The sequence below is a fragment of the Galendromus occidentalis genome, unplaced genomic scaffold, assembly GCF_000255335.2.
Source record: "Galendromus occidentalis unplaced genomic scaffold, Mocc_1.1 scf7180000077384, whole genome shotgun sequence".
NCBI classification, from domain to species: Eukaryota; Metazoa; Arthropoda; class Arachnida; order Mesostigmata; family Phytoseiidae; genus Galendromus; species Galendromus occidentalis.
Genome location: NW_003805372.1, coordinates 1050600 through 1069830, shown reverse-complemented (window position 1 = coordinate 1069830; position 19231 = coordinate 1050600). Strand labels below are relative to the sequence as shown.

The 19231-nt window shown below is 51.6% G+C and overlaps 3 protein-coding genes across 3 annotated transcripts; all 3 read right to left on the bottom strand.

Moving 5' to 3' along the window:
- Positions 1 to 5132: 5132 nt before the first annotated feature.
- park (E3 ubiquitin-protein ligase parkin) lies at positions 5133 to 15155 on the bottom strand. Its single transcript, XM_003742429.1, has 8 exons — positions 14883 to 15155; positions 6903 to 7071; positions 6554 to 6719; positions 6234 to 6380; positions 5939 to 6145; positions 5676 to 5826; positions 5329 to 5563; positions 5133 to 5236 (listed from the first exon to the last, which is right to left on the bottom strand). The coding sequence occupies exons 1-8, from the start codon at positions 15153 to 15155 to the stop codon at positions 5133 to 5135; spliced, it is 1452 nt and encodes a 483-aa protein (XP_003742477.1).
- On the bottom strand, positions 8412 to 11331 carry LOC114828177 (cleavage and polyadenylation specificity factor subunit 6). Its single transcript, XM_029111187.1, has 4 exons — positions 11106 to 11331; positions 10452 to 10699; positions 9170 to 10296; positions 8412 to 8987 (listed from the first exon to the last, which is right to left on the bottom strand). Exons 1-4 carry the CDS (start codon positions 11326 to 11328, stop codon positions 8810 to 8812), a joined length of 1776 nt encoding a protein of 591 aa, XP_028967020.1. The 5' UTR covers positions 11329 to 11331; the 3' UTR covers positions 8412 to 8809.
- Positions 15156 to 16537: 1382 nt separating the features above from the next.
- Positions 16538 to 18006, bottom strand: LOC100900397 (uncharacterized). Its single transcript, XM_003742401.1, has 5 exons — positions 17868 to 18006; positions 17646 to 17775; positions 17459 to 17545; positions 16971 to 17087; positions 16538 to 16807 (listed from the first exon to the last, which is right to left on the bottom strand). Exons 2-5 carry the CDS (start codon positions 17773 to 17775, stop codon positions 16617 to 16619), a joined length of 525 nt encoding a protein of 174 aa, XP_003742449.1. The 5' UTR covers positions 17868 to 18006; the 3' UTR covers positions 16538 to 16616.
- Positions 18007 to 19231: the final 1225 nt, after the last annotated feature.

The window sequence follows — 19231 nt, the reverse complement described above, 5'->3', positions numbered from 1 at the left end:
AGCGATCCTGCATAGAAAGTCTCTAGGGGTCGGAGAAAGCCGTGAATTTTCGGAGTGAACGCTGTGAATTTTCGCGGAAATATGCAGTCAATAATTCCCCGACTCGGGTATTGCCAGTGGCACTCGACAACCTGCACATTCCATGGAGTTCTGCGAGCCTCGAGTTTTCGAGGAAGGTTTTTGTCATACTCGAATTGGGGGACCGGCCGGGCGCGAGCCCTCAGGAGCTGGGTTTTTCGATTTCCACCAGGACGAATCCAATCCGAAAGGAAAGCGTCCATCATCTCCTCACACCACGATCAAGAAGCGAGATACTCGGTTCCTCTCCGTCAATGGATACACAGGGCAGAAACTTGTGAATGAAAGAGGCTCGAGTATATTCTCTCGTCGCCCCAGGAATTGCGAGAGAACGATCACAATTATTGGAAGCCTCTTGAGTCGAACGCTCGGAATCCGAATAGCTGATGCCGACACAACCTTCTTCAGACGCGGCTGCCACAGTGATAAATCGCGAGTTGCGACCAATCGAAAACATGTGCAGTCTGTTGTGTCTTCTTTCGACACGAGTTTATTACACGCGATAATAATATTTTCTGGCGTATGAGCTGAACTCGGATTCAGAGCTGTGCGCTGCGTAGCGAGATCGCCGGCGCGCCGAGTGTGGAAGTCCGCCGCCAGCCGCCACCGAATCTCCACGGCGCGGCGGCGGCGAAAACGCCGGCGGCGCGCCGTCGAATTCGGTAGTCAATACTGTGCATGATGCTGCTAAGTCGGCGGCAGAATGAGAGATTTCGACTCCTTATATCACTTACGACGTCGATGTGCCCTCTCCCACCCAGCGCTTTGGAAGAAATCCGAGACCGTGAAGATCCGAGCAGGCATGACAGATAGAGATTTTTCACTTGTGCTCCACAGATCAAGCGTTGCAGAATACCCATCAGAGGTGAGCTTCTCTGAAAGCCTATTGACCCGGAGATGATGTCGGTCTCAGGCAGCTGACTCAAGCATCAGATACGGTTTTCGAATATCGGAATTATGGAAAAAGCGATTCCCGACCCGTCGCGGGAAGACTCCCCACCAGGACACAAGGAGAATACTGTTCGGCATTCGCAATCTCCTCATCCGTTTCAGGTTTGGCATGTTTCCGGTCGTTTGAGGCACTCGGATGGGTCTGTCGCGGAGCCGAAGAAAGTTTTTTGTAAACTTTGTTTTGACAACGAAAACCTAGTCCTGAGTTACGGCGACGGCACAGGGACTGAAGCCCTGCTTCGTCACATCAAGCGAGAGCACCTGGGTAAGGCAAAGCTCCAATTCACTTATTCGATCGTCGCATCTCAAGGAAGTCAAGCTCAGATATACTCAAGAAATATTTTCAGATGAGGTACCTGAAGAGCCGATATAGAGCGCGCTTCTCTCATCATGGAGAAGGTCTGTGACTGATGGCGCTAAACAGCAATCGCACGATTCGAAGAAAGCTAAGAAGTTCAGGCTCGCTAGAGATCTCGCCCTCTTGATCTGTGAGGATCTGTCGCCATTCTCATGTGTTGAAGGGAGCGGTTGCGGAAGATTCTTCATCCGCCAGAGAATCGTCTCCGATGCATCAGAAATTCCGGTGCATTCGACGGTATCAAGAGGGGCTTTCGACGATGTATACGATACTCTGAAGGAAATCGTAGTCGAAAAACTACCGAACGACTCCCACTTCCACATTTCTACCGAGACATGGAGTGACCGTTATCGACGGTTCCCATACATTGCTATCGTGGTTCATTATCTGGACGCGGACTTCAACATGATGTGCGTTCCCCTGAAAACGGATTTCTTCGCTGCCCCGCACGCAGGAGTTGCCATCATGAATGAAGTCAGGAGTACCTTGAGAGATTTCAAGTTACCGGAAAGCTTCATGTTCTCCGCAATATCCGACGCTGCAAGCAACATGATAAGCGGATTCCGCGATGTGGAGCATATCCGGTGTGCGGACCATAGAATGCACAGAGCCTTGACTGCGGACTTCTATGAAACGCGCATCGGCCAACGCGTGATGGATCTCCGTGCCAAGTTGATGAGGGTACATCGTCACCTTATGTTCAAGAAAAATTTCGTTGCCTCTCTGGAGAAAGAAAAACTTCAGGAGCGATACCTCGAGTCACTTGAGAGAGCTCGAGAGATAGAGACGGTGAGTATCCTTCTGATCCCCATCCGCACCTTGCTCGGATGTTATAACTAGGTGAGGAGTTGGTGAGGAACTAGTCTCGTGATCTCCCGCCCGCCCGGCTTGACGATACTCATGCGATGTTGCCCGATGCCACGTTTACCTCAGATGCCGACCTCGAGCTCCTTGGTGCTGCAGTCCTGCCGCAGGCACTTCCCAACTTATTGCTCCGCCTCAGGGACAAACTTACGAGGATGCAGAGTAGACTGCCCCTCCTGACTTCACAGGCTGCTTTCTTCCTTTTGCGAAGCTCTCTTGGTATCAACCGCATAATGTACTTCCTCCGAGTCAGTCCTGCCTACGTTGCTTCCAGTGAACTCAGCTCTATCGATTCTACAATACTACAATGCGCGCGATCATGTCTCAATCTTCGCCTGGACGCCAGATTAAACACCCAGATGTCCCTTCCGATCAGGTCTGGAGGACTGGGTCTTCTTGTCCCCTCAGACCTGGCTCTGCCCTGTTTCTTGTCGTCAACTTTCGCATGTTCCGAAACAGTACAACTTATTGTGGAGGCTTGCTCCGAATTGGCTCACCAATCTGAGGCTCTTTCGTTATGGTCGTCGAGGTTCTCGCAGATTCCTGATGCAGACAATCGTCATCTACAATCAGCCTGGGACAATATTTCCGCGGCATCAGCCCAGTCCCAAATCACATCTTCCTCAGAAATCACCTCAATGGAGCGAATCTCGATGTCCCATGCGGCTGGCCCCCATAGCGGAGCTTGGCTTCACTGTCGCCCAGATGAAAACCTTGGCACGGTCCTCAGCGATTCCGAATTCCGCATAGCCTGTGGCCTCCGTCTTGGTCTAGACCTCTTCGCAGCCCGCCTGTGCAGATGTGGCAGCAATGCTGACCCAAAGGGCTACCATTATCTCAGTTGCACCACTACTACGTCTTTCAGGCAGGCCCGGCACAGCGCCGTCAATGACATCATGCTCCGGAGCATAAGACAATTACATGTCCCGGTTCGCGCGGAGCCCGCTCTTTTGAGCCCTGACAGTGGCATCCGTCCTGACGGCATGTCTCTGACTTCTTGGACTCGAGGTAGACTTCTGGTGTGGGACGTCTCCATCCGGAACACCTATTACCCCAGCTACATGGGCTTGGCGAGCACTGTGGGTGCCGTGGCCGCCAGAGGTGAACGTGACAAAAACATCCATTACAGAACACCCTCAGAGGAATATCTTTTCCTCCCCTTTGTTATCGAAACTTCGGGCGTCTGGGGCGAACGGGCGATTGCTTTCTCCAAGGAGATCGGTGGACGACTTGAGCAGGCTACCGGGGAAACACGCTCGACGGAATTCTTCAGACAGAAAATCGCACCGGAGCCCCAGCGAGGCAACGCACGATTGCTTCTCGACGCTCTGCCCCGCGGGAGGGGTCTTGATGAGCTTTTCTTTGTGTGAAATTTTCCTTCACTCAGAAACCCGTAGATTCAAATCCTCTCTATATGTAAAAGACTAAATAAAAACTAGGAGGGGAGTTGGAGGAGGTCTCTCCCGTGAGAGAATCTGATTGAATCTATCTGGATCTATGGAATGGAATCTTTTCGTCCGCAGGCCGGGGACGCAGACGAGCGCTACGCTGACGGCGACCTGGGAGACGAGTCACCACAGGGTTATGATCCCAAAGGCTTGAGGGCCGACGTAGCTACACGCTGGAGCTCCGTCTGTTTGTTATTTGAGTCAGCCGCAGCGTCTTCCGAAGTGTTGAATGAAGTTCTGATGAGAACTGACTCCCATGAGGTCCTCCTCACCGCCCTGGAAATTGCAGACATCCAAAGCGCGAAGCTATATCGAGTAAGTTTCGGCGGTCGTTCGAGAGAGTCACTCGATACAGTTTCGATTAAATATGGGATGCGGCCCGCGTCCCTATGGCTTCGAAACGGACGGGGAAGCTGAAGCAGACTTTCCAGGTGATCTTGGACATGATGATCCTGATGCAAGGAACGAAAAAGCCGTCAATAAACATTGTCGTTCTCCTCGGAGTCATCGATATAGAGACAGACGACTTTACGAGAAATGGCCGCCGATGCAGACCCGACTTCGAATACAGCTGAGATCGAGTTCAAAGAAGAGCTGGTGCGTGCGTGAACTCATCAACTGCATACGGGGACGGATGCGACCCTTCGTCGATGTTGAGCTCCTTGGTGCGCTGCTAGATCCAGAGATGAAAAATGTGCCGGCCGTCAGAGCAGAGGTACCAGGCGATAGTGTCTCGGAGTTCCTTCTCGACTCCATTCTAATCTACACTTCTGCAAGCATGGTAGACCAAGCTGTCGAAGTCTTGGAGGAAAGACCTCTGAAGAAGAAGAGGTGTTCGTTGCTTGAAAGATATTCGTCTCGTGAATTGGGTGAGAGTCTGGGGAACGAAGTCGACCGTTACCTCGCGCATACAGTGAAGCTAACGGGGAACGGCGAAGAATTCGGCCGTGATAGAATTCTGTCATGGTGGGCAGATAACGCGGTCGCTTTTCCCAATGTCTCGAACCTCGCTCGCATCATCCTCTCCATTCCCGCGACATCAGCGGAGCCTGAACGGAGGTTTTCAATCGCAGGAAATTTGTTGCGAGAAAAACGGTGTACTTCGGATCCAATAACGATGACGAAGACTCTTTTCATTCACGACAACAAGAGTTTCTTGCCGCGTATATGACATATAGTTCCGATGTTAAGTTAAGGCATGCCCTTCCCTACATTGTTATTGGGACGGAAAATAAATTCAACGTCCCATAGTTCATCTTCTCTCTGATATTATTCTCAGTGGCTATCTCCTGCGCCGAGGTGCGCCGCCGCGCCGCGAATTTCTCCCCCGCCGCCGCCGCCGTCAATTTTGGTCGCGGCGCACAGCTCTGCTCTGATTCGACCTGTTTTCGTGGACAGGATCTGAATCGAGGAATCTTCTGGCAGTCATCTCCTTAGCCGAACCAATGGGATCCCTGACAGCTCCTGGTCCATTCGGCCTGGCAAATCCAACACCATTCGAGGTCGCACCTCCCGCAAGCCATGTGCATGCAGCCTCCTGAAGGACGATGGAACACTTTAGAATCGGTTCCCGGGCACCGACAGCCTCGCGCGACCAAGCGCGTGTTACGGAGCAGGGAAGTTTTTTACCGGATCGCTCGGTCGGTGTTCGACACTTGGGACAAGGCTTCGTGGTTCCCTTGATTGTGATTCTCGATGATTTGTCCCATCTGGAACGGCTCGCTCTATCTTCGTCAACCATGAATAAAGTACCTCCAGCCGTGTCCTCCCTTTGCATCGCAAGCGTCAAATCTCGTTCTGCTACATCTTCTTCTTGACAAGGACCGATATGCGCGCCTTGGAGACAGTCACGACAAAACACGAACTGGGGAACGAGGTCGAGTTATGAATACCATGGGAAGCACTAGAGCCAATTGAAGGAACGATTTTATCAATCGTTCTCAATTTTCCTTCCAAATCCATGCAGTAGGACTCACGCCACAGCCTTGCCCCTCGATCCGAGAACATGTGACTTTGTTGCATTTGGAGAGAGTTTCGTCGAGCAGAATTCCTGCCCCACATCCAGGTCGAGGGCAGAAAACCCCACCCGCCTTCAAGATGAAATCTTCTGTGGCGAAACGCTGGTACCTGGATAGAGAGGAGCTTCATGGAACCCGGGGAGGGATACGCAGAGGGAAAATATCCTATAAGTGATCGAATCCGTATGCATACGAGGTCGGACGAATGATGGTATCCGAACCTTTGGTATTGCTCATATCCGAGAACCCTGAAATGATGCGCGTCCTTTATGAACGAGTCCGCGCAATTCACTGGGCAGGCCAATGTGTAGCCGAAGAGGTCTGTCTGCACGAATTTGCGTTCGTTCAATCTCGACAGACAGTAGGCGAGGAAGCACTCCAGGCAGATTACGTGCGAAGCCTCGCAAGGGAAAACCAGGACGATTTGGCTGAAAGTTTGAATATCCTTCGTGTTCATCAAAAGGAAATAAAATACGTGGAGCCGTGAACATAGACCATGATCATCATCAGACGAACCTTATGTCTTGGCAAGCGATGCAAGGAACTTCTTGGAAATTATTCTTGACATGCTCGAGCGGCGCAGCATTGTCAGTGTTGGGCGTATGGGCGGCACATTTGAAGAAAAACTCAGCGTCCGAACCAGTGCAGGAGTCGTTCTGACATCTACGAAGAAAGACTTCGAGGTGCAGAAGACGGACACAATGAATAGTCTGAGGAGCGCTCTTTGGTCGTTTGCCGGAAAGAGCTGATCATGGATTGTTCTGATGGTTTTCGCTCTCGATTCTGAATCGACAGATTGAATCCGGCTAGGACAGCGCTCGTCATACAGTACTCACTTTCCCTTGAGGCGTCCTTTCGAGAGGACATCCTCCCAACATTGTGGATCCTCTTGTAGAAGCAGGGTGCCCTGAAGACATGTTGCACATCTCACCCTCAATTTTCCCGGACATACCTGTTTGCAGGGATCATTACAGAACACGAAGAAATGCACCCGCCGGATATCTGCAATAATTCCGGTAAATAGACCATGAGTATCGCGTCCCTTTCGAGCTCCCCCTAACCCTGTGAGTCTTACAATGACGGAGATCTCGTCAGAGGGAAGCACTGCCTCCGCATGAGAGCAGGGGGAATGTTTCATTCAATGATGCTGGTGATATAGGGTGATCAGCTACTCTCAACACTTACCGATGGAACTGCCCAGAGTTTTACGATCGCTATCTGTAAGCTGCAATTTCACAATCGAATCGGACAGTGGACACGTAGTTTCCGCGTTCACCTCGGGAATGGATATCGATGTTTGCGCTTGTTTCTGTTTCACCGCGTGGAGGATCGTTTGATCTCCAACGTCGAAATCCTGTGGATCGATAGTCTTTTGAGTTCTACGATTTATCAGAGTCGAGATTTCTGAAGGAGCCCCGCGAGGGGCGATTCCCGGGCCCGAGAGGACTGGTCTTCGCGATCTGCATCCGCCCCACCCAAGTTCATCGGAATCCCTCAATCCGTGGAGAGACGGGAGAGCTAAAGAATAAGAGGCCCTAGTTTCGCAGTAAGGGTGGAAAAATGAATCGGGGCTTAGGATCGGTATCAATGTATTTCAGCTCGGTTCGAACAAGGACTCAGAAGGTCACGTTCTTGCTTCCTTGCCGAAATCGGCGGAGGTCAAATTCTAATTCCACGCTCCGTCGGAGGCTTTGTCACGATGATGGCTCGATTGAACACTCCGTTGAGAAGCTCGAGTGCATGGATGGATGGATCTCTCAGTGGATATTTCTCAGCGAGTAACAACGCGTCACCGGATCCGTTCGCTTCGAAAGAATCACGTCATTTCACTTCGAGGGAATAAATTCCAAGTCAGCCGCGTCATGCAGCCAATTATCTTAAGGTACATTTAGCCCCATCGACGCCGCCTTTCATCATTATCTCACAAGAAATTTGTGAATAATTTTCTTCCTGATTGCTTCAGATCATATCGAGCCGCATCACAGGAGTAAAGTGCTCGGAGGAAACCCCGGAGCACCTCGCTTTTTATACATGTGAAAATTGAGCGCTATAGGCTTCTACCACGACGGATGCCTGGCGAAAAACTTCCTCGCCGATTCCTAGACCCTGTCATGAATGAGGGGAACACAATGCACAAATCAACAAATCTTCAACAAAATCTGGAACAACAGGGTCATCTAGAGCGAGGAAAAATTCGGTCACCTCCCTTATGATACACAGTGAGCTTTGCTCGTGCGAATGACTTCGTCACTCGATTCAATAATAAGCCTGACCTCCCCTAGACTTCAATGTCTCTGTTCACTCCCAATCCGTCGGAGTTGATAACCTTATTGTACATGAACAGAATAGATACAATCAGAGAAACGATGGTATACAGTGGTTAGCTCCTAGCATTTACAATGAACACGGTCCATCGTCGAGTCGATGAACTTGTAGTCGTGAGTCGCTTAGGTGATAATAATAATATTATAGTAATGATATGAATACTCGAGTTTCGCGAAAGCCGATCGTTGCGAGGAATCGCGATACCACGTAAGACAGCTGAACATGAGCCGAAAACAATGCATGAATTTTTATTCCTCAACTTTGAATTTGGAGTGTGACGATGTCATGATTCTCTACTCCGTCTTTTGCGCACGTTTCCGAATTGTGGACACTGGAGAACACGTCCGAGACCGGAATTTCGGTCCTGGCTGGGTTGGTTGGCTGCATGAATGAATGATTGGCTTTAAGTGTAGAATATGGCATCCATGAGTTGAACTGATTCGTACTGAACTTCCGATGGAGTTGTTTCCGATTCGACGACGTTGTGTAGCGGGAAAAGATTGCGCGAAAAGCTGGAAATGAAAATGTCCCCCTCCACGAGATATGCGAGTGGGACGTGCTCGCTGACTGAGTGGCAGACGTCCAGCAGAATCTTTGTCGAGGACGATCAGAGCAGACGAATAAGGGATAGAATACGGTGACTTATTCGTTTTTTTCCCCGTGAGCCGTTGGCTTTTGGTCATAGATTTCTTGACGATCGATTCCGAATCTGTTGATGGAAACATCCTCAACGTCGCTCGCGGTGGTGCTTGTGGAGACTCGATCATCTACCTCCGGTCGTCATGTCTTCTTTCTTTTTCTCGGTAGCTCCTCTCTTCCCTGTCGTCCCTACCGCCACCACTACGTTCGTCACGGTAACCGCGGTCATCATCGCGATCTCTGTAGTCTCGCTCCCTGTGGGAACTGGATGAAGAATATCGATCATCATGATAACGCTCTCGTTCTCTGGAAGCATGAATTCGATGTTAATCTCAGAATAGCAGGCGTGGCTCCCCGAGAAAACATCCGGCTCGTTGGAGGACCGGCAAACGAGAACTCCGCAAGATTTCCTCAATCGAACAATTCGGTTCTTGCCGGCGAAACTCGCGCTAGAATTGTTCCCGACGTCGCCCCACCAAGCAGCTTACCTTGATCTGTCGCGTTCTCGTTCACTGGTTCCACGAGACCCGCTATCACGGTACTCTCTATCGTAATCCCTGTCTCTGGAACGAGACCGCTCTCTTCTTCTGGTGTCTCTTCGGTCGCGACGATCTCTCTCGCGATCTCTTATTGGAGATCGTGAACGCCGTTTTTCGGCTCGCGATGATGACCCATAACTCTTTGATTCGATACCGTGCAGGGTATCCTGGAGACTTGCCACAAGAATTTTGCAGCGTTCGTCTTTAGCGACTTTCGACGATTTAATCATTGAGATGGCGGTCACGAGACTCTCTATGGCCGCAGGGTAGTTCCCGGCTGCTGTTTCGCTCACGGCTCTTGAGATCGCAGAAGAACTTATTGTTCTATGACGTGCCATAATGTCTTCGAATTCGACGTCGCTCATTGGCGGAATTTCACTGGGCTGGTATTCCCCTCCGTATGGTGGAGGTCCGGGGAAAAATGCTGGATTGAGGTGAGCGTTCGGTAAGCCCGGGAGAGGGGGAGGGGGACGATTCGAGACTGGAGGCATACCGGGCGGCATTCCCGGTGGCGGTTGATTCATCGGTGGCGGCATACCGGGGGGAGGCAGCCCGTACGGGGGAGCCCCTGGTCCTGGCGGTGGTGGCATCCGATGCATCATGGGGGGCGCACCGGGCGGAGGACCTTGGAAAGTCGGGGGTGGTGGTCCACCTACATTTGGGGGAGGTCCATTCATCGGTGGTGGGAAACTCATCGGCGGTGGTCCCGCTCGACCAGGGCCTTCCCAATGCACTCCCGGATCGTGCCGAGGTAATCCGCCTCCGCGTCCACCTCGATCTCCTCGACCGCGACGGCCATCGCGGCCTCTGAAGCCGCCGGGGTCTCGGTAAATGTCTCGCCGATCGTCTCTGAAGCCTCCGTCCCTATAACCTCCTCCGTCTCTGAAGCCCGCTCCGTCTCGGAATCCGGGGCCGTCTCTGAAAGCTGAGCCATCGCGATAGCCGCTGTCTCTACCGAATCCCCGATCCTCCCGGAAGCCGCCCCCTCGATCGACGCGGTCTCGAATGCCCCGGGAATCACCGTCGATGGCACCCGAATCCCGCGGAGGTCCTTCACCCGGTTTCCTCGATGCAGCCTGGAAGGCACAAGTTTGTTAGCCGGCGGAATAGTGTCTAGACGAACCTCTTCAAATGCAGAGGCTCAATTCCGGTCGGTCTACTTGCCCCGAAGCATCATCTCTGATTCTAATTTGAGAACGGTGAACTATGCAACAATGAAATGACTACATACCTCGAACTGATTCAGGCTGGCCCTGGTGCAGGGAGTGACAACGGGACTCTGGCCGTAGAGATCTTCTTTGGGCAGTCGCTCCATGAGCATCTTGAAGGAAGCGTCTGATCCGAGAGTAACAAGGCAGAATCCTTTACTTTGTCCATTGGATCGATTTTCGAAAAATTTCACGTCCAGCATATCTTGGACGCCAACTCGCTGTATAATGTCGGTGATGTCTTGATCGGTGGTCCACCATGTGAGATTGCCTATGAATTACGAAATTTGATCTTCTGCTGGTATCAAAGGCAGAGCTGCATCGATTCTGGCCGCGGAGACTCTGGTGAATGTTCTGAGGTTCATACGGAGCACTACAGAAGGACTTCGAAGCTGAGCTTTTCACCTCTCCGGAAATTCAAGTCCGTGATATGGCATGGATGAATGCCCGAACGCGCATTCGCACACCCGCTTCACGCAGCAGGGAAGACAGCCAATAAAAATGTCCCTCCAATGGACTCGGCCACCGCGAAACTCGACGTGTGACCGGTAGCCTCGGTAAAGCTTGCGGGAAACTACTCTACGGGGAATCTCAGCAACCATTCGATGGAAATATCATCACTCGAGTCTGACGACGATAAACTTCGCTCGTGGAGAAACCGAAACGAAGACACTTACCGATATAAGTAGCGACCCGACGCCCGCTATCCCTGTGTTGCAAAGGAGGATTGGCGTCTCCATTTTTTTTCTCCTTCAGAAGGGGCTCTTTGGTCGCGCCTGAACCCACCGGGGCGATGACATCGTCGTAGAGGTCTACATTTTCGAGACCGTCGTCATACGCGCCACTGAACTCGTTGTCCAGGTCGGCATCGGCATACAAATCGATGTCGGCATCCGCCATTTTCACCAGTACTACCTCTTGGACAACAAACGCGTGTGCCAACAGAAGTTACGATGCAGCCGCGAAGAAATAACAATAGGCTGCTCCGGCGGGCGATTTCAAATCCGCTCGCGCCCCTTTCCGAGACGCTCCGCTCACCGGGGAGTTCGCTCTCACCAAAGCCTGGACAGAGAGAGAGGACACCAGCAGAGCTCGGCTCCGCGGGGCTGGGGACGCAGAGAGGAGCAATCTTTCAGGGATTCTGCATGGCCGCGAGTAAATCCATGGAAAGAAGAGCCAGAGTCGCAGAGTCGGAAACAGACCGCGCCCCATCACTTGGGAACGCGCTTCGGATCCGACTCGGATTCAACAAGATTCGGCGTGATTTAGCATGATCCAGAGTGATCTCACGTAATTCGGCGTGAATTAAGGTGATTCAGCGTGATTTACCGCACTCCACCGTTATCTAAGCAAGGTCTATTGGACCGAAACCAGGTGCCTTAAAAATATAAGAGACCGCCCGATTGCGCTCAAACCATCAGAAAAGATCACCAGCATCATTGTCTCCGTTCGGTCTATATTCGAGCGATGGCTGCGGTTCAACTTTTCCCCCTGGCTTCTTGTACGGGTTTCCCATAGACTGAACTTACGTATAATTGTACGGTATCTTGACAATACGTACAAGCGTTCGGAAGCGCGGCGATAAACCGTACAATCGTACGACCGTATGAATCGAATTTCGGGTCTAGCCGGCAGTCTTCTGGAGCGCCATGCCTGGCGAAGCGTTCCGAAGCTTTCTCGTAGATAGGGGATGGCTCGCTCCGTGGTAGAATCGAACGTTTTTTCGGTGGAAATCAAGAGAATTCAAACGGATTCCATGTTGGAAGTTCTGTATAGTGATTCCGCCGCGCGAATCGAATTTCGGTCAAGGAGTCTCGAGTGCTCTCGACACTGGTAAGGTTCGAAGGAGAAATGCACCACGTAACGAAGAACGGTGAATGGACTGATCGAACCTACTACATACGCGCCACGAGATCATGATGCCCAGATTTGCCCAGAAAAATCGACATCGACCGAAATGAGCCCAGAAGCGGGAACAAACATACATAGATGTGTAAGCTCACCGAGTCCAAGACTAGACGGGTGCTCGTGATTCGGCAATATCTCTTGAAACGAATGATTTCATGGGGGAATCCCGCTGACAGCGGATTTGGGAAACCAAAGCTGCCAGATACGAGCGTCGGAGTGTAGGATCTTGTAGTTTAGGCTCGGAACGTCCTCATTCAGGACGGAGCTCCTGTGAAGGTGCGATCGCCCCGGAAGCGAATCGAATAAGCTCGAGAATAAGGATTCAATATTGATTTCGGGGAGGACTCCGGCATCGACGGCCGCCATCGAAGGTTCCGCGCGCTGATAGGATCCCATGTGGTAGTTTCGCGAATGTGAGGTTCCAAGCACATCGGACGCACGAAATAGTTTCGAGAAAAAAAGATCAGAATGCTCCCTGCTCGTCAGAGGTCTCATAAAATCGATTCAATATGATCCCAACTGTACTGTTTTTGCATCTACGGCTCGATTTGCGCCAGCCCTATCGTAGCGCTCGTCGGTTCAGACACGGGAACCAGAATTTCGAGAGCAACGATCTCGAGAGGCAGAATCGCAGAAGCCAGAATCACAAAAGCCAGAATCGCAAAAGCCAGAATTCTCATGAGCCGGGATGCACGGACGCTCGATCGCCGCCTTCCCATGCGCGGAGAGGCTCCTATGCCTCAATCACCGATCCTTGCAAGACGGCCTGAGAAATTGGAATGATGGACACGCGCGCGCGAAAATTCGTTCTGGTGATATTCTGGCATCTACTGAGGGGACGGGACGTCGTGCAGATTGACGGACGCTGCAGATTGCAGCTGATAACTAGAGCTGCGAAGTTCAGGCATTATGCCTGAAACGCCTAATTTTGCCTTTTTCAGCGGAAAGATGGCAATTTTTCCTATTTTCGGTTTCCCTGCCATGAATGCCTATTTTGGCTTGATCGGCGTCAAATTTCGAGGAGAATGCCGGGAATTTCGGGTCTTGAGTCCTGTCACTACTGATCCGGATACACCCCTCGGTCGGGAGGTGCGTGCTTTGAAAAAATCATGGTGTTCGAGAGTTCAGGACGTGGTTGCGCGATAACACTCAACGGAATTCTTCCCCCGGGTGGCGTTGTGTCATTCCGTAAACTGGATAGAGCTCTAAACTGGGGTGGGGATCACCGAATCGGAGCCAATCGAAGTGATTTAGATGGCAAAACACCTGCCTTTTATGCCTATTTTGCCCAGTTTCAGTGCCTATTCCGGTGTTTTTCGGTGCCTTTTTGCCTGCCTTTTCTTCGACTTTTTAGTGCCTGAACTTCGCAGCTCTACTGATAACACATAGCCAAGCTCGTCAGATGAGCTGGAGAGACGGAAGATGATATGAGCATGGACTCGGTTATGTGTTCTTAGAGTGGAGGAGCAGAATGAAGAATGGTCGGTGAATCAGGTTTTCTCTATCACGGCGTGGTTAGCTCAGGATCTCAGGACAGGTAGATCTTGGGTCTGGGTCGCGGTCGGGGTTCCCAGTCCCGGCGTCCCTCCTCGACGACGAGCTTCTTTCAGGGGAACCCGACAATGACCGAGTCGAGCCCGAGGGATGTGACTTTCCGTGCATTGTAGCTCAGAATGGTCCGCGATCATTCTCCAACAAAAATTTGGGAGTTCGCAAAGTCTCCCAATGCAGACGTGACGAGTTTGAGTGCTGCGCTAGTGTTTTTGTTTATTGCTCTAGCCGATCCGGTGAAGCCACCACGATCCGTTCTCGCCGTACAGGAGCAATCATATCCAAATCCGAATGTCTCTCGCCCGGAACCGATATGAACACGAATCATTTCGAGAACATGAGCGGACGATAATTCAGGTTCTCGGCTCCAACGATGATGGTTCAACTTGAAACCCGGATATTCTATGCGACACGCTCCATTCCGCGCTCGTCGAGACTCGGTCGCCTATGAGATCCTAAATCCTGAGCGGCTCGAGCCAGTACGCGCGCCGCCAGCATGTACCGCCGCCTCGCAGTGCAAGACAAGCCTTAGATACCGTAAAAACCCTTGCCGTTGATATAAGCATGCCCGCCCCAGATGCAACAGTTGCCGCGTTCAGGATGGCTCGAGCTTCCTTCGATGTGGGATATATATCGGGCTGACACAGTTGTGACGAGCTCGGGTGTGAGGGCCCTAGGGTGTGTGTTACATACAAAGACTGCGATGCACTCTGGAAGCGCTGTTGTCACGGTGACCACAACGAGGTTCCCCCCTAAACCGCAGTTTGTTTCGTACAACGAGACTGTGGCATCCCCTGGACGAGACTGTGGATTCTCTCAGCGATAGCGTCCGGCTCTACAGAACTTACGAAGCATTTCACTCGTATCGTGAGGCTCCCCCCATGAAAAAATACGAAATCTGTGCCTGATGATTCTCACGTACTTGTGGCCGCACTACAGTTTCCCCGAATGAACCTAGTTCCTTATTCAAGGATCTTGGAAGTCATCGCACCAACCTGGAGAATCGTCTGATCCATGAGTTCTTTCCCAGCGAATATGATGCGTAACTCTTGCTGGGGAATGCTGAGCTCCGACGCCAGTTGATCCTTGATCTGTTGCACTGTCATGTCAGATGAGATCTTCACCGGTATAATGAGGTCCTTGCTGAACTTGACATTCACCGTCAAATCTGTGTCTTCGATCTCCTCTCGCAGCATTTTTCCGAAAGTTATGAAATTCAAGAACTTGCTTAATGCTTCGAGGAACCAAGCCAGCCAACTCGTGGCCATAGGACTTGAGTGCTACGAGAAAGTCTCTACACCCCACGTCCCGGTGATTTTCTTATTGTACAAGTCCACCGATGGCACCGACCCGGGAAACGTCTTCTTTACTGTCGCGACTTCTGTTCGTTCGATTGGCGCACCGAGATCAGCTGATTCGCGGAGGGCGGCGTTTTCAAAAGCAGCGGCCACGGCGCTACAAATGTCTGAATCTAACCTGCATGGAAGCGGACCGCTCCTCATGGCTTCAATGTTACCCGACTCAGTTCGTACTGCTCGGGACTCGTGACCGAAGGTGCTCCCCAAAGATGACCGAATGGGGGGAGGATGGGCTGGATGGGAGGATGTAGAACGATTGCATTCATTTGCGATGCAATTCGCAATTCGAAGTCTCTGTGCTCTCTCTCTCCCAGATATTTCTGGCATTAGAAGACGTTTCGAGCGTCCGATCGAATGGAAACTATGAATCGTTCTATCCGGTCGCCAGATAGGCGATCATCGACGTCAATCAAGATGATAGTGCTCCTTCCGTGATCCCGGGGGATAGCGGTTTCGATGATCGGCGTTCGACTCGACCTGGGACACTATTCACGAGTCTAGGAACCTCTTCATTCTTCTCAATCGAGGGCTTCGAGAGCAAGTCTACCAACATGCTTCAAGAATTCCGGGCCAAAATCGACACTTTCCTCGATGGCCATATCTTCCTAGATGACGCGGGTCTCCTTCACGAGACAACTTTGTGAGAGAGTCTCGATAGCTTACCGCAAAGGTGTGAAACGAGGGCCCCATAATGATCCGAGCGGGGTTTTGGAGAATCTCTCGGAGACAAGCGAGGATGAAGTTGAACTCCTCGGCCGATTCGAAGAAAGCGAGGTGTTTTATCAAGGTCGAAATTATTTTGTGACTAAAGGTGTGCATCAGGGCACTTCTGCGTTCAAGGCTTCACGGATCGGTTCTATGTGATCGATTTTTGTAGACTTCGAATCGCGCGATCTACAAAACTGCCGACTCGACAGGTGTTCAAACTCAGCCCTTAGGGTAGAGTTGACCCTCCCAGAAGGACGTGACGGGCTCCTTTAGGCTCATCGCCGGAGTGGTACTGACGAGAGCCACAAGAACCACCAATCGCATGAGGCACTCGAAGTTGATTGACGAACCAAATTGGCGACTTCGTGTCTTGGAGAGCATCATCATCTATATTGAAGGCGGAAAGGTCAGTCCCGGGACCACCATGGACGCATCCCCACTTCTCGAGTCTAGCCCGAATTCCTCGGATAAACTTTCCCTCCCAGGAGAGCCCCCATCAGATCTATAGGCGGGCCTCGGATTGATTCTCGTCTACGTTCTCGATCTTTTCGATTGATCCAATCTGCTAAGAGAACACCCTCGACTTTTTCTCACTGAGGAACAGTCTCCCAATGATACATCATTGTTCACGACTCGAATATCCACTCTCTCATTCGTCGAATATCATACATCGTCTTGAGACAGAGGCTGTCTCCCTTGAGGGCTTCGTAATTTTTGACGAATGCGGTTCAAGATGTACAGAATGAAGAGGCAAACCATAATGCCCGTGACTCCAACGGCGATCCGAGACACGGTTTCGAAGGTGCTTCCGGAAGACGCTGGTATCCGTTGACGGTAACTCAGAAGGCAAGAAGCTGTGGATTCGAGGGAGTTGATATTCACCGCCACCAGAGACGCAAGGCTATTCGCAATCGGGATGATTTCAGAGAGCTGTGCGACCTCAGGGAATGCTGCTTGGAGCCGCGGTGAGGCGCTCCATAGGTCGGATTGAGCGGTCGTAACGGGAGCTCTACTCACCTTCGCATGTCTCGCTCAATTTCGTTCCGCAGTCAAGAACGAAGTCGGTGAGATCGGAGGAATTCGGAATGAGATCGCAGAGTATTCCATACTCGGATATCCGACTAACAGACGTTTCTGGAACACGTGGGTGGACTTCGGTTGAGAAAATTGTTGAATGAGGATGGTGGACTTCAGACACGAGTCTTCGAGCTAGTCGCGTCGGAGAAGAGATTATCCTGATGTTCTTGGAAGAAACATTGCTGAAGAGTTCTACGGAGAAAGAGACATTCCGCCCGAGGCGGGGCTAAAGGCGATCTGGGCTCTTTTAAGCCGTACGATTCGCGGGATCAGCATCGCAAAAATTAGGAAGCAGATCTCGCGATGGGTCAACACTATCGAATCTCAATGCCTCTTGAGCTCTCTCACTACTGATGGATTTCCCAGCAAGCTATTTCGCGGACTCTGCGTCGAGTTCAAAAATATCGAAACGCTTGGTGAGCACTCACCGGGGAAGTCACAGCGCTGGACTGTAACATTGATCATGCAGTTCTCGCAAACAGAATGAACGTTGAGTTTGCGGATCCAATTCTCGTCTGGAATTTGCAAGGGGACTCCACTCTGTTACATCACGACTTGGTCGGAGATTCGCGGGGTACGTCGTTCAGATCCAGCAAAAACGCGGTTCCAACTCACTGCTGCACGATTTAGTCAAGTCTGTTATCCTGAACGTCACTGCTGCCCGGTCCCGGAGCGGTGAAGCGGAGCTCGTGCGCCAGCTCATCGAGTGTACCGCGAGGGCAAGTAGGAAGCATACGAAGTCCATCTGGAAATTTTCCCCGAGTTAAAGCGATAGCTTCGAGGCGCTCGAACTGACTGCTGAGTGAGTCTGTTTGGGTACAGCGACTGAAAACTTACGGCTAATAGATGAATCAGACGCAAGGATATTCCCGTCACCTATCTCCCCTCTCTCGGCAGAATACACCTACGATTTCTAACTCACGAAGTTTCTTTCCGGAGAGCCACCGGTCAAAAACCATTCCAGCTGAGGGCTTCCAACTCCAGCGCGCATGCGTGGTTAGGATTGAGAAAGGAGGCTTCCAGGCAGCATCGCGCTTTTCATCACGATTCCGAAAGCGTGGTCGCAAGCCACATCGATACCCTCCGAACGAGCCTTTTTGCTTCATTCATGTGCTCCATACCAATTCTCCTGAGGGAATTCCTCGCATGTCCTTCCTAAGGTGGTGCGAGGGCAGGCCTCGCATAGGCAACACTACGTGTGAATCCTGAATCATCGAGCGAGATCCGCCTACCGGCCCCTGGAACTAGCCGCCGAAATATCCCATTCGGGTCGTGTGGGAGCGTTCGTCCAGGCTCGTACCAAAAGAACCGAAATCGGAGTCAGGGGGCATACCACCTATGGAAGGAGGGCTCAAGACAGACTCCTTGAGCACTCGCTCGGCTGAATCTTTGTAGTACAAGACCTCAGTCTTCAGAACCATTGTTCACGGCTTCTAGCTCGCATCACGAATTTCGCAGCAGGGGTAAGCTCTCCCCAAAGCGCCTCATGAAGACCTCATGAATGCGGAAAAGACTTTTCCTCAAGAGGGGGACATTAGTTTCGACGAGGGGGGGAGTAGCGGCTGCGAAATTTTCCCAGGAAGGGTTTGACCCTTTCCAATATATCCTTTGGGGAAGATGGGAGGAGATCCGAACTGGGAATGATCACTCACCGAGACTCACGGAAAAACTCAATCAGGGTTCGCAATGCCTTCCAGTGGGGGATCCGATTGGGGGATCATACACCTTCACGTGACATCTGACAACGGTGGCGTACGCCGAGTATCGTGGACAGAGCTAAGGTGCCGAGTCGGCCAGAGCTCTAGAGGTGCGGAGAACAGAAGGTCTCTGATATTTGAATACATGCCTTCGATGCCATCTGAGCCCAATTGAGCATGGGGCCTCTAGGACAGCGGTTCCCAACCTGGGATCCCCGGCTCCCGGAGAAGCCGCCACACTTTTCTTGGGGAGCCGTTCACAAAACGGTATAGGTCAGGCTCCGGATTCGTCCAATTTGTCAGGGTTTGTCAATTTTAAGGGAGGGCTCCGAAAGGGATCGACGTCATCTTTCGGCACTGAGCATCTTCCCTTGGGCCATTAATGTTTGAATGAATAGATTAGAGAGCACCGGATATCTTGGCTCTTCCGTCAAGAGAGATGAGACCATTGAAAAAGGAGGAAGTAGAGATCGGAGCCGTGAGAGCCCCCTCGGCACTGGGCAC

Excerpts from the sequence above, each read along its gene's own strand:
- LOC114828177 (XM_029111187.1), bottom strand. The coding sequence starts at position 11,328 with ATGGCGGATGCCGACATCGATTTGTATGCCGATGCCGACCTGGACAAC. Across the intron at positions 10,297-10,451 it reads CCAGCCTGAATCAGTTCGAG|GCTGCATCGAGGAAACCGGG; the intron begins GTATGTAGTCAT and ends TGTGCCTTCCAG. Across the intron at positions 8,988-9,169 it reads CGAGAACGCGACAGATCAAG|AGAACGAGAGCGTTATCATG; the intron begins GTAAGCTGCTTG and ends TCATGCTTCCAG.
- park (XM_003742429.1), bottom strand. The coding sequence starts at position 15,155 with ATGGCCACGAGTTGGCTGGCTTGGTTCCTCGAAGCATTAAGCAAGTTC. Across the intron at positions 7,072-14,882 it reads TGGATCAGACGATTCTCCAG|GATTTCGACGTTGGAGATCA; the intron begins GTTGGTGCGATG and ends ATCGATCCACAG. Across the intron at positions 6,720-6,902 it reads AACTCTGGGCAGTTCCATCG|ATATCCGGCGGGTGCATTTC; the intron begins GTAAGTGTTGAG and ends GAATTATTGCAG.
- LOC100900397 (XM_003742401.1), bottom strand. The coding sequence starts at position 17,775 with ATGGACTTCGTATGCTTCCTACTTGCCCTCGCGGTACACTCGATGAGC. Across the intron at positions 17,546-17,645 it reads CTTGACTAAATCGTGCAGCA|ACGAGAATTGGATCCGCAAA; the intron begins GTGAGTTGGAAC and ends TGCAAATTCCAG. Across the intron at positions 16,808-16,970 it reads ATTGAGCGAGACATGCGAAG|CTTCTTGCCTTCTGAGTTAC; the intron begins GTGAGTAGAGCT and ends TCGAATCCACAG.